Here is a 14,797-nt window from a genome sequence, read left to right as displayed (position 1 = left end):
TGTTAATTCTCTCAATATCTCCTTGTTGCTGACTATATATATATAAAGCTAAAAATTATTTGAAGAAATAATTGATAAAGTATAATGGTCACGAGTTAGGGAATTAAGAAAACATGATCTACTCTAACAGTCTTACACTAAGGCCTCCAGTATAGGGAAATATGAGCATGGTGTTATTGACAACTGAATGAGAAGAGAAAATTTGGGGGAAAAAGGTTTAGGGAATGTAAAATGTAACTAATTCTGGTTTGTATCTGTAGAGATTGAGGTCTATGTGGAAGATTCTTGTAGAAATATCTAGTAGGCTGTTAAAAATACAAATCTGGAATGCATGCGAGATTCAAAACCAGAAATAAGAATTTAGGTATCAATAGAAAGATAATAGTTTAAGCTGTTAGGAAAGTGTAATACATAGCTTAACTAGGATGCTCTCAATTTCAAATAAAAATTCTCAGTCTGAAGTATCAAATTCAGCACAATCTAACACCTTTACAAATGAATCAATTGATTGGCCCTTCGCAGACTCCATCATACACACGATTTTGAGCATCCTGAAATTGTAGTCATTTTTCTATGCCCTGATCATTTGGCCTACTTCTACAAAAAGCAACACCAGATTTCATTCTTTAGAGCTCAACTCCCTTGGGTTATTGAGTCCTATACTGTTTTCTCAGTGGTACATCTCACTGTTTCAATAATAAAGGCAAGTTTATTTAAGTATAGCAAAGGTAGGTAGCTAAGCCCATAAGTGTTATACATTCTCAGATCAATGAAAAAATTTATCAGGAAAGTCCATTATATTCTTCATTTAAAACTCTTGTTCTCTTCTTTGCAAAGTATGCTTGTTGTTTGTGAACAAGTAAAGTATTTACTTGAATTAAGTAAAACTTAATAGGTGTTTAATTATATGACTAGATTGTGAAGAGGCTAAAACAAGAGCTCTTTTCTTTTGGAAGCAATTGTGAAAAATGATAATTATTGGACCAAAATTTCATGTGTACTTAAGGTCTATAAGTCTCACTGACAGAGTGGACTGTCCTGACTCAATAATTAATGCATGGGGGATTCTCTAGGTGACTCTGATTTGGATATTTTATGGGCTATTATGTCAAGGATCTGTGTCAGAAAGGATGCATACACAATGCTCTACAGAAAAATTATTGTCACAAGCAAAACTGGTGTTGTGTTTTTATGTACTTTAAGAGCAAGTATGCCTAGGAAAAATATATAACGCCATTTCTATTTGCCTCATATTTTTTAAGTGAAATGTGCCTTCATTTTTATTTGCCAAAGCAGTATACCTTTGAATAAAACTGTTATACTTTTTTTTGAAAATAGGTGATGCACATTTCATACTTTTGAAATATACATTCTAACACTTTCCAATTCAAGTTTCATGCAGATTTTAATCACTATTTTAAGCAATAATCTGCCTTTTTTTTTACAAAATTATGAATATACATGGGTCTTAAAGGACAAACATTTTTATTCTGTATAACAAACATACATCTCTCTCTTTCTCTGTCTCTCTTTTGCTCTCTCTCTCTAGGGATTCTCATCCCACAGATTCCCGTGGAGTACAATGTCTTACTCAATGATGGAAATGTCAGTCCTGTGACCTTCTCCATTGGTCATCGTCAGTCCACCCTCCTGGAAAATTTGGCTCCATTCACCCAGTATGAGATAAGAATACAAGCTTGTCAGAACGGTGAAAGTCTTTCAGTCATTTGGCCTTGGCTTTTATGAAAAAGTATTTCATAAAAATTTTTCATTAAAAAGGAATAGATTCTCAGTACAAATACAAAGACTAACATTTCATTTCTTATTTGTAGTGGACTGTTTACCCAGAAAAATCAAAGCCTGGCTTCGAGTGAAGCATTATGCATTTCTGCACATTAAATCATGAATATTTAAATATATTAAAATGGTGGTTTTGCAAAGTCTTGTTTTATAAGACCCTTTAAAAGAAAAACACCTAGCTCACATATAGGTCATCAGTAATATAAAACAAAATGAGTATTACAAAAATTTCATAGAAAATGTATTCTCCTTAGTTTTATTTAAATTGTTTTCAAGAAGGGAAATGGAGAAATTATTTTAAAGTTGAATTACATCCAATGAATCTGACAAATTTTACAGTGCTTTCTTGAACCCTATTTCTTGTAAATACATTGTCACCTTGAGTTTCATGGCTTAGGCTAGTGATCGGTGAAATCAACATCAACACATGCTGTCTTAAGGAAGAGCCTCTCCATTGCCTTCATCCCTCCAAATGGATAATTGATTACATTTAAACTGAGATTTATGAGAGAAAACCTGACAATGACAATCAAGAGAGCTGCACATTGTTTTCTTTCCATTCCATGTTAAACAGAAATTAATATGGACAGATATATTAATATATATGCATAGATATGATATATATGAGGGGTATTCAAAAAGTTCATGGAAACACATATTGTAAAAAAAAAATGCACACATTCCAAAGAAATTTTGCCATAAAATAAACTTATCTTTTAATTCTGTTTTCCATGAGCTTTTTGAGTACCCTTGTATGTGATGATTGATATAATTATATAGGTGCTAAATGAGGAAAAGATGTAATTCCTATAGGGATACAAAATAGCTTACTTAACCTTAGATTATTTTACTAATCTTATACTCTATATGTAGTTGAAACTCCTGCTCTACATGTCCTTAGGAACTTTGGTTTCCAAATAAGTGCTAGTTCCCATGGAGCTGGGGAGGACTAGAGGTCTGCCATTTTGCTGTTCTGCATTCATATCAAAAATTGTGAGTCAGTGCTTCCACTTCTGTCTCCAAACCAGACCATGGCACTTTTTGTTTGAAGGGTATCACTTTCCATGATCTGGTCCTCAGCGGATCAACATGGAAATGACTTTAAATTGATTTTTCATGATTTAAATGCCAAGTCAACTTTTGCATCTCCATATCCCTGAAACTGCTATGAAGTAAAAATATACTTCAAATTAAGTTATTCCTGTGTGTTTCAAGAGCAGTCATTGGTTTCAATATTAGCAAAAATAAAATGTCATTAAAATACTACTAATACCAACTGCGTAGGTAATACACACATTTGTGAAATTGACATATATGATCACCTTCTCATAAGAATGCGATAAACTTGAGTAACTTCAGTTTAGGCAAGTATATAAATATGTATTTAATTGATGGATTTTACACAAGCAATTCACTATGTAGATGTCCAAAAAGCTAGAAGTATGTATAGCACTGGTCTGAACTAAATAAATAAACATGTACACAAATTGTCAGACAAAATGATTTTGCATACAGATTATGCATACAGAAGGTATGCATATGTAACTGATTTTGCTTGTTTAATAAAATTACTAAACATCTCATTTTTTTCTCAAGGAAGTTGTGGAGTTAGCAGTGGGGTGTTTGCCAAAACATCTGAAGCAGCCCCAAAGGACCTGAATTCTCCTGTTCTTACAGCACTGGGGTCAGCCTGCGTGGAGGTTAAATGGAAGCCACCTAAAAAACCAAATGGAGTCATCATCAGCTACTTTATTCACAGGTAAGATGGACTGTGCTTATTATTTTAAGTGATTTACAAATGTTACCTATTCCAGGATTGTAGAATCCAATACATTTTTTTATTTCCTGAAGGGCATGAATGGGCATTAGTATGTTACTATTTTTCGAAGTACCAACTAGTGAGGACTAAGACTGCTGCTGCTGGAAACTTGCATACATGATGAAAAAAATGCCACACCTACACCACATGTTTGGATGAGATCAGATAGAAAGCAGAGACCTCGGAGCCCACAGAGCCTGGTGTATCAAGAATGGGTAGGGCCATCTTGTAGGCCGGAGTGGAGACCGTCCTTGTTAGTGTCTCCCATGCCTTCTCTTGTTGGACTCACAGGGAAACTTAGTTCAGCCTCCTCTAACCACTTCCAATGTTGGAACCCTTTGATTCTGATCCATTCAGCAACACACGCGCTGAGACACTATAGGAAAATGGTGAAAGGAGAAAGCACTGTCGCGTTCTGTAAATGTAAATGCCATTACTGAAAATGAGCAGGCCAAATTTCTTCTCAGCAAACATTAATTTGAAGAATAATATTTCTGATTCAAATACACATGAACGTGTAAAAATGGCTAATGTGAATTTACATTTTATGCTGAGTACATTAGTGCAGGCTCTAAAATGCCCATCCTGTTGAAATAGTTTTCTTTCATCTACTTAATGCTAATTGTATGAGAAAACCACATCAAATTCCTATCCTGAATAAAGGGAAATAAAGTATCTGTTAGAGACCAGGACGTGGCTTCACTCTGTTGGTTTTGTAAATAAAGCTGGTGATTGCAGGGACTATTCCATGGCAGCTATAGAGAGAGGAAAAACAGGAAATATAATGCAGAAAGCCCGCTTCAATGAAAAATACTGTAAATTGAATTTGACAGCATTTGATGGCATTTGATTATTCTAGTCACAGCCAAACAATGATATAAAGAGTAATATGAAACAGAATGTGTTACTGCCTAGCAGACTCAAAAGCAATAAACCTTCCTCCAATGTGACACAATCACTTCACAATCATAATTGTAGCCTGTTTGATACCTCTGAGTACACCAGAAGGGCACTGACTGACATAGATACATTTTGTTTTTTATTTAAAGTGAAATGAAAATGGCGCACTGGGGCTCCAGATACAATCGTTATATTCACCTACATGGGCATGAATCACTTGGCAGTTACTTCAGCTGAAGTTTAAATGTGCTTAGACAACAACAATATCAAATTTTTCTTAGATAGCTGCAAAAAAAAAATCAGAAATTTGTAAGGCCGGAAATAGAATGGAGACACACAGTTCTTTTTCATCCTCAGCCTACACAGCCCTCTCATATAGTCACAGCCCCACGCCTGCAGTATTTCTAAGAAGGCTCTGGCATGTAATTTGTGCTTCATCATCTGCCTCCTCTGTCTTCCATCACCACCAAAGGAAATGCATTTAGCTCAAACCAAAGACAGGGATTGGCCTATGCAGATATTTTCATGAAAATGCAGGAAGCCAACTTGTCAAGCTCATTTTGAAAACGCTGGTCTCTCTTTTCTCACCCACCACCCAAATCATTTTCCCCTCCATCAGTCTCTTCTATTGTTTAAACATTGTCTTTTATAGCATCCTATTAAAAACTGTCTGTCCTAATAAAGAGAGATGCTCTTCAGGACTTCCAACACAAAACAAAATAACCTATTGAGGACAACCAGTGACTGGATTACTTTAGCTTGGTCTACCTGTTGTTTTAGACCGTGTTGTTGAGCATGTGTCAATCACAGGAAAGGGGATTTCCTAGACAGGTTTTTGATTATGAAGAACAATATCTAAGTTAGTGTTTTGCAACTTGTTTGTTGACAGGGCACAGGGCGGGCCATCTGAAGCATTTGCCACCTCCTCCCAGTGAGTTTGGTTGGCAGAAGGATTCTTCAGTATCCCTCCTTTCCCTTCACCTACCATCTTGCATATGCCAAAACTCTCTTCACTTCCATCTTCTAACTCCATTAAAGACGCTGTTTTAGGACTTTACATGTAACAAAAATGATATCCTAGCACTAGGAGCTCCTATTTTACTGGAGACAAAATTGTGTAGAGTTTATTGTTCTCATCAATTTTCTCCTTAAATAGGCAAAATGATTTGAACAATGGGTACTAAGAGACAAAAATATACACAAAAATGCTGTAAACACTGTAAAATAGGGGGAAAAATGAACACTCTCAGCATTCAGTAAGCGTTTTTAAAAATTTTTTATTAACTTCTTTTGACTTTATTTGAAAGACAGACAAAGATCTTCCATCTGCTGGTTCACCCACCAAATTGCTGCAACAGCCAGGGCTGGGCCAGGCTGCAGCTAAGAGCCTGGGACTCCATCTGCCATATGGGAGGCAGGAACTCAAGACCTTGAGCAATCACCACTGCCTCCCAGGGTTTGCATTATTAGGTAGCAGGAATCACCAGTGCAGCTGGTTCTAGAACCCAAGCACGCCAACATGGCATGAAATCAGTCCAAGTAGCATCAACTGCTGCTCCAATTGCCCACACCTTCAGTAAGATTTTAAAGAATACAATCTGAGGTGATTTTGAAGAATTTTGTATGGAAGGGCATTCAAGCAGGGATACAAAAATAATAATTTCATAAAATAGACAATTACACAGATGGAGTTAACAGAAAAAATGAACACTGAATCAAAGGCAAACAAATATTGGTGTAATTCAATTTGTGTTGTGTGAAAGACAGGTTAAGGTATAGATATTGAAATAGATGGTGGGGGACCGGCTCTGTGGCAGAGCAGGTCAACACCCTGGCCTGAAGCACTGGCAGCCCATATGTGCGCCGGTTCTAGTCCTGACTGCTCCACTTCCACTCCAGCTCTCTGCTATGGCCTGGGAAAGCATTAGAAGACGGCCCAAGTCCTCCTGGCTTCAGATTGGTGCAGCTCTGGCCGTTGCAGCTATCTGGGGGAGTGAACCAGCAGATGGAAGACCTCTCTTTCTGTCTCTACCTCTCTCTGTAACTCTGTCTTTCAGATAAATAAAATCTTAAAAAAAAAAAAAAAAAGAAATAGATGGTGGGTGGGTAGATAGGTAGACAGATAAGTAGACATACAGCCTTGTATGTACATATCCACTGAGGAAGATAAAAGGATCTATAAGGGCCTGGCCCCATTACCGATGGAGAAAGAGATGTAAGACAGGCTATACATACAAACAAAAAATGCAATAGAAGGTGAAAAATGGAAAATCAATTTCTCCCTCTTTCTCTTCCTCTTCCTCTCCCTCTCCCCCTCCCTCCCTTCCTCCCTCCCTCCCTCTCTCTCTCTTTCTCTCTCTCCCTCTCTTTCCCACCCCCATCGGCAGAGCCCATAATAGACCCAGCTGACAAAGTAAATGTGGATTTCAGAGTCCTATTTGCACTATCATAACAACCAAACTTCTCAGGTTGAGAGGTGAAAGACACTAGTTTAATAACAAAAAACTCTGAAAAAATCAGGTGTCAAGGAGACACTTAGATTCTTCTTGTCAACCAGTTAGTCACTGCCTCAGAAAATACTAAGATGGGATCTTTGCCTTCAATGAACTTATAGTATAGCCTTACAGATGGGAAAAAAGGACAATATATCACAATGCAGTGTAACAAGTGAATAAATAAAGAGCTTACAACTGTTTCAAAGATGACAAGGGGAAGACTTTCTAGAAAATGTGACTTGGGGTAAAGTTATAAAAGGTGAATTGGAGTGAGGTTAGAGGAAGGAAGAAAATAGGAAAAAGGATAGGGAGAGACATTGCAGAACAGAATTAAGAGATACCAGAAGCATGAAATATCATGGCATATAAAGGAACAATAGGCAAGCATTTGATTATAGCACTGGAAAACAAAATGGAAATATAAATCTCCAAAAGTGAGTCTTGAATGCTAAGCATAAGCCAGTTGCATGTCAAATCACTAAGGAGTTCTAAAAGGAGTTCTAAAGGGATTAAATGTTAAAGCTTTTTGAAGATCTTTGATGCCTCTTCCCCCAACACCAGAGCATCCACTCATGCCACAAAGCTTAATGGTTCCACTTTCTCAAAACATTCTACAAATTGGTCATGCTTCCATTCTTCTACCAGCAACCTCGTTCAGGATCTGCATTTGTTCTCAGTGGCTGCCTGTTCAATGTAGTCTTTATAGAACTGGCAGATGTGTCTTCAAAATCTCAACATTGGCCATCATTTCTATGATAACTTCACTTGTATTACACACTATATCTTATCAAGTGAATTTCATGTGAATTATTTGATTTAATTCTTACAAGAATTCTGGGAGGTTTGTTATACCCTTTGAGGTTAATAACTTCAATTTACAAAATGAACTGGAAACTGGAAGACAACACTCAAGGTTGTCCAAGGCCATTGAACTAAATGGCAGCCAGGATGTGCAACCTATTTTCTTTGATGACAGGTGTTTCTGGCTATTTATTTAAATTCAGAGTATTCTCAAACCCTTCATGGGATGAGGGGTAGCAGCTTCACAATCTTTTCTCTTAAAATTTATTTTATTTATTTGAAAGATAGAGTCACAGAGAGGCAGAAGCAGAGAGATAGAGAGAGGTTTTCCATCCACTGGTTCACTCCCTAGACAGCTGCGATAGCCAGAGCTGTGCCCATCCATAACCAGGAGCCACGAGCCTCCCATGTGGGTGCAGGGGTCCAAGGACTTGGTCCATCCTCCACAGCCTTCCCAGGACATAGCAGAGAGCTAGATTGGCTGTGGATCAGCTGGGACCTGAACCAGTGCCCATATGGGATGCTGGCACTGCAGGCAGTGGCTTCACCCACTATGCCACAGTGCTGGCCCCCAAAATCTTAAAATTGTTACAAAAAGTGCATTAGATTTGAGGATTTTGTTTTAATTGTTTTTGAAGATAAGTAGTAACAAATGGAGGGAGAAAGGGAGAGTCAGGAACACTTACATAAGTTGAGACAGCATTAAGTATCAGTGGCTTTTAAAATACAGAGTTCCTGGTTTTCATACTTATTTTTGTTTTCCTCTTAGTGTTAGGCAACATTAAATTAACTCCAGTTGGAAATATGCATTACTGAAGTATCTCCCAAATGAGCTGAAGCAAAGAATAACCATTTGGCTATTCTGAGAGAACTGAAAATGTGATTTCTCTAAACACAGAGTACTCAGGAGGAAATGCGTCCAGTTAAATGAACAGTTGAAGCCTAAATCTTAAATAGATTAGGAATAATTGTGTTCTACTCAACCATTTCTACTCAAAATGTATTCAGATACAACAGATTTGAATTTTTAGCCTTGCCAATGGAACATTTACTTCTCTGTTATATTAATTTATTAAGTATTCAATAGTGGTAAGATATACCTAACCAGGCTGCATCCTTTCAGCTTTGGTGGATAAACTTTAGGCTAACATAATACTTAATCTCCTAAACAGTGTTTTACCCATTCACATTTTCAGAAAAATGCCGGTTTTGTGAAAACCATGACTGACTACATCTCAATTTGAGAATACATGAGTTTAAATAAACATCAACTGAATTGTCATAGAAGGGTTGAAACCAAAGCAGAAAATGTTATTTTCCTCGTAGGATTTCATAGGTTTGTTTGCTGTATTATATTCCTAGTAAACACCTTTTAAAGAGTCACTGAGAGGAGTCCTTGGCTGTGAGCCCTGTGGCTCTCATTAGAATGGATCCCCCTCAATGACACACCTGGTACCTGATATGTGCCGCAAGCACAAAGGCCAAACCCTGCAAACCGACACTGAGTGTAGAATCTGGTCCATGCGAGGAGCAGCACTAATGAGATGGGTTGCCGAACCGTAATTGCAGGTCACTGAGAGGTATCTGTGAGGCCTCCACGGCCTCCCACAGGAAGCTTGTCATTGCTCATACTGAGGTCATAGTCATTTATCAACTTGAGAATCATCAAAAACACAAAGCCAGAGATTTTACATTCACTGCCTTTTTGTGAAAGGCGTTGTCGTTTCCCTTCTCTTAATAACCCTTTAGGATTTGCTGGAGCTGGATAATCTGATATGGCAGCATGTGAATTTTCCAGCATCTGAAGAGTATGTTAATTAAATGCTCCTAACAGACTGGAAAATATTGATTTTTCTCATCACTCTCTTCTCAACTGCAGAATGAGCTGAAGGAGGAGGGTCCTCCATCTCTTGGTTTCATCCTTCCCCAACCTAGATGACTACCCTGATAGGAACTCATCATTGTACAGATGAGACAAAAATGTACAGATGAAAACAAAAGTTGTAGAATTGTCAGAGTCATTCATTTGCAAACAATTATGGAACAACTGCTGAGCTCAGAAGCTGGGAATACAGAGATATTCTACCCACCAGTGCCACAGGAACTTCTCTCAGATTTGGATAGTAGTTTACTTCTAGATGAACAAAGAATGGTTCATGATAAAACACAGATATCGGGGGCCCTTCTAACCACCAACAATTCCGTTTCTATAACAGATCTTTAATGTTATATATGCAGTACCAAGAGAGTATACATGGGCCTTAATTTGATATTAACAAAATCTGAAGATGGGAACTAAGCAATTCCATTCCCAGGCAGTTCAAAGAACATCTTTAGCATTGTGTCAGGTTTGGAGGTGGTATCTAAATGGAATTTGATTTTGCCCTTTAGAAATCTCTAAGGAAAATTCCTATTATATATGTTATTTTAGTATGACTCTATTCCATTCAGCTGTGAGCTTCTTTATTTTCCTCTCTTGGCCCAGATTCTGATACAAGACCTGATGTCTAGTAAATGCTTACTAAAGGTTTGTTGGTATAAAACAACAGGTATAGGAAAAAAATTCCTGAATTTGAAGAGTTATGATTTTAGGAGAGAAGAGAAAATTCAAATGAGGAGGATGCCAGCAACATGTGGGAAGTCAATTTAGAACACTTTCTGATCATCCTAGAAGTAAATGCAAAATAGCATTATATTATGTCAAAGAGAATAAGAACTGTAGGCTTTTTGATCACTTCCTCATCTTCCAATATGCTAGCCTAGGCTTTCTCCATGGTGATTCTGCTGTCCCAACAGCAACACGAAGGCTAGCCTCAATGTGCAAACACTTTTCAAGTCTCTCCAGTCATCCCAGTTGCTGTTGTCCCATGAATGTCATATTGCCAAGTTCAAAATTAGTTTGAAAGCTTGCTAATTAGCATGGATACAGGCAGACTTAAACTGGAACCCTTACTGCAATCCATTTACTATAAAAGAGTATAGACTCACAATAAATAGCTTCTAATAATTATATATTATATGGTTCCAGTTGGGCAAAAAAATAAATCCCAATACAGTCACATGTGCATTGCACACACAGACCTAAACATATATACAAAAATTCAGAAAATACATAGAAATACATTAATAGTGCTTAATATATATTTTTATTTAAAAAATTTAAATAATGCTTGTTTCCTTGTATGCGTTTTGTTTTTTTAAGGAAAAAAATCTGAAAGGTAATACAACAAAATGTGATTTGGGTGATGTTTTCTTTTTAGATATATTACATTTCTTATGCACTTTCTTTTTTTCTGTGAAGCATATGCATTCTTATATAATTGATTAAATATATATATTTATTTACAATCAAGTATTTAAAAATAATATTGGATCAGGCTTCTGGTTTCTTCTTCCACCTGGTTTTATTCATCGTGACACCAAGGAGAATAGTTGAGAAGTTGGGTTTATTAACAAATTCTTCCAGAAAGCGCTTTCTCACTCCACCTACAAACCTGTTTTGAAGGGTGCGCTGTGACTGGTTGCCTGCCTGGTTTTCTTTCAGACGTCGTGCTGGCATTAAAGAAGAAAGTCTTTTGTTTGTGTGGTCAGAAGGAGCCCTGGAGGTGACGGATGCTTCAGATACCCTGAGACCTTTCACACTCTATGAATACCGGGTCAGTGCCCAGAACTCCAAGGGCACAGTACAGAGTCCGTGGTCATCAGTGCAGACTCTGGAAGCCCCACCACAAGATCTGCCAGCCCCGTGGGCCCAACCCACCAGTGCTCATTCAGTGCTGCTGAACTGGACAAAGCCAGAATCTCCCAATGGTGTTATCTCCAAGTACCGTGTAGTCTACCAAGAGAGACCAGATGACCCAACATTTCACAGCTCCACTATGCATGCTTTCACGGTGATGGTAAGTCCTTAGCAAAAAATTCGCCAAGATTCACGTTGTCTGGTTAATATGTAAAACTCATTTTCTTAACTGATGTCATTTTTCTTCACTTGGGGCTTAAATATATGAAAGTCTCTCACCTATGTAAAGAAGCAAAGTGGTCCTAGGGCTAAGATGCTCAACTGGGTATGAGGAACACTGGGGACTTGTTTGAGGACTACAATTATTTTGAATTACCTCTGGCATATAAGTGAATCTTTCTTTGACTCATTTCCATCCCATCTTTCCATATACATTCAATGGGAATAATTCAGTGTGTCCCTCTATACCTTATGAAGATGAGGTTCAGATAAAATAAGAATATTAATTTTCTACTTTCTCAAAGCATACATATACATATATATGTGTATATGTATGTGTGTGTGTCTAGTATTAAAGCCGCAAACACTATAAAAAGTCATACATTGGCCCGCTCTAATCCTTAAAATAACTTAGTTTGGTTTATCTGGTTTCTCCTGAGAGCTTTCTTCATGCCCAGTCTAGGCTGGTGTTCTATGGGAGAAACAGAAACATGATGGTCCTTGTCTCAGACAATGTTCTCTTTTATAATATTGCATAGATGAGAATTTCTCTCAAAGAAAAATAAGAAAAGTGGTGGTTTACAGCCTCAAAGATCTGCTATGTTGGGAGTTGCATGCCAAACTCCTCCTATTAGTCTTAGGCCACAGTAAAAAGGGAATAAGGTTCAGTAGCAAAAACATTAGACAAAACTTTAGGAGGTTGTTCTAGAAGATTGGTGGGAAGGCCTCAAATTTTGTGGTGTAAAGAATGAAATAGGCCGGCGCCGCAGCTCAATAGGCTAATCCCCTGCCTGTGGCGCCAGCACCCCGGGTTCTAGTCCCGGTCGGGGCGCCAGATTCTGTCCTGGTTGCTCCTCTTCCAGTCCAGCTCTCTGCTGTGGCCCGGGAGTGCAGTGGAGGACGGCGCAGGTGCTTGGGCCCTATACCCGCATGGGAGACCAGGAGAAGCACCTGGCTCCTGGCTTCAGATCAGCACGGTGCGCCAGCCGCAGTGGCCATTGGGGGAGTGAACCAACGGAAAAAGGAAGACCTTTCTCTCTGTCTCTCTCTCTCACTGTCCACTCTGCCTGTCAAAAAAAGAAACAAACAAACAAACAAACAAAGAATGAAATAAATACAATGGTGTTTTTAAAAGTTGGTAGATAAATATAAGTAAAAGATAACATGCAATTTCCATAAACTTTTTGAAGACCTCTTGTATGAGTTTCAAAATGTGAGAAATTATTAAATATGAAAAATTCTCATTAATAAGAAAAGGAATAGGCAGCATGATGCATTTTTTATAAAAAATCAATTATGTATGCTTCAAAAATCTAGGAAGTCTAATTTACATTAAGGTTATCTTACAGAGTATAACATTTGTCAGTATAGCTAAATAATACTGAGAAGATATATTTTAGTGAAATCTAGAAAAATCCTTTTAAATAAATAAAATACAATGTTTTATCACCCTCAGGTTTAATTTTTCTCATATGATTAAAAATAAGCAATACATGAATGAAAGGATAATATGAAATAAATCATTTTTTATTTATTTTGGAATTTTTACTTTGCTTTTGTTATAAATTACCTTTATATACCAGGATCTCTTGTGTTACTGCTTCTAGATCTTTTATTGTAAACATTAGAAGCTGTGTTCTCTGGTGTAGAAGATCTTTCTTAGTTGATGTACAGGAAAACTTGCTGATTCTTACCATTTCCTTGGAACTCATGTTAAAACTTTCGTCCTTAAAGGAAAATTTTTTTGTGAAAATGTAGAAACACCCTTGATAATAGCTTTCTGAATAAGACACCTTAATTTAAATATACTTTTATTGAAAGCACCAGAGTTGCAATGATTAAACCTCGGATCTATTAAAATATGGTTTCCAGGGGTATGAACCTAATCATTTAATCTCCCCAAACAGTTCTGTTGGAATTCCCTTGTGGAAGACCTTACAAGTCATCTCTTTATAGCTGGTTTTATTGTAAAACACAAGATTTAAAGTATCTGATGAGTCCATGAACTCTATCCTTTATTTAATCTGCTAGGCTCTGCTTTTATCACACTAAAAAGTTCCTAGAAGCAAGGTAACCCTACAGCCCAGTACTGAAAGAGTCACAGGGCCCTTTGTGTGGGGGCCTTCCCTGACAGTTTGCATTTTCAACCTAGTCCTGCCATACTCTTTCGTTTTTCTAAAGATCATTCCTTACAATGCTGAAGAAAATGGTCAGCACAACCAAGAACTAATTTTTCTTCTAAATCCTATTTCTCAACATGTATTTGAGGGTGCTTTGAAAAGTCTGTGGGAAATGGAGTTAAAAAATACATTTTGGTGAAACAGTTTTTAAATCCATGCTTGGTTTTTTATAATACACGTTTTCCATTAACTTTTTTAAAAAGATTTATTTTATTTATGTGAAAGACAGAGTTACAGAAAGAGGTAGAGACAGAGAGAAGATTTTCCATCTGTTGGTTCACTCCCCAGATGGCTGCAACGGCCAGAATTGCGTCTATCCAAAGCCAGGAGCCAGGAGCTTCCTCCAGGTCTCCCACATGGGTGCAGGGGCTCAAGCACCCAGGCCATCTTCCACTGCTTTCCCAGGCCATAGCAAAGAGCTAGATCGGAAGAGGAGCAGCCGAGACTAGAACTGGCGCTCAAATGGGATGCCGGCACTTCAGGCCAGGGCGTTAACCCGCTGCACCACAGCACCAGCCCCTTCCATTAACTCTTGAAGACCTCTCCTGTGTGTATCAGAAAAACTATTGTCTTTGAATTTTGAACCCTTCAAACATTCCCCGTGTAGAGACTGCGTGCAACCCTTCTGAAAGATGTCTAAGGAAAAAGATTCTCCTGCTTCTCCAGTATGCTACACTTCTCCTCAGGGAAGATTGTTCATTTTATCTGAGTCAAACCACTCCTTCTATCCTTTCCTGTTCGGAAGAGCATGACTTGTCTACTCTGGTGAAGTGGGCCCTCAGGGTGGAAAACACTCTATTGACAATTCAGTCAAACTTGGCAAATAGTCATTGAGTACTACATG

General features: G+C 37.8%; 1 protein-coding gene across 4 annotated transcripts in view; it reads left to right on the top strand.

Annotated features, from left to right (window-relative positions):
- USH2A (usherin) overlaps positions 1 to 14,797 on the top strand; it is an 848,241-nt gene that overhangs the window by 723,852 nt on the left and 109,592 nt on the right. For all 4 annotated transcript variants that reach the window (XM_070055318.1, XM_008268426.4, XM_070055317.1 and 1 more), the window contains exons 59-61: positions 1,550 to 1,708; positions 3,397 to 3,559; positions 11,360 to 11,714. In XM_070055318.1, coding sequence (XP_069911419.1) covers positions 1,550 to 1,708; positions 3,397 to 3,559; positions 11,360 to 11,714 — 677 coding nt within the window. The remainder of the gene's footprint in view (positions 1 to 1,549; positions 1,709 to 3,396; positions 3,560 to 11,359; positions 11,715 to 14,797) is intronic.

The sequence above is a fragment of the Oryctolagus cuniculus genome, chromosome 13 (assembly GCF_964237555.1).
Source record: "Oryctolagus cuniculus chromosome 13, mOryCun1.1, whole genome shotgun sequence".
Classification (NCBI taxonomy): domain Eukaryota; kingdom Metazoa; phylum Chordata; class Mammalia; order Lagomorpha; family Leporidae; genus Oryctolagus; species Oryctolagus cuniculus.
This window is presented reverse-complemented; position numbering and strand designations above follow the sequence as displayed.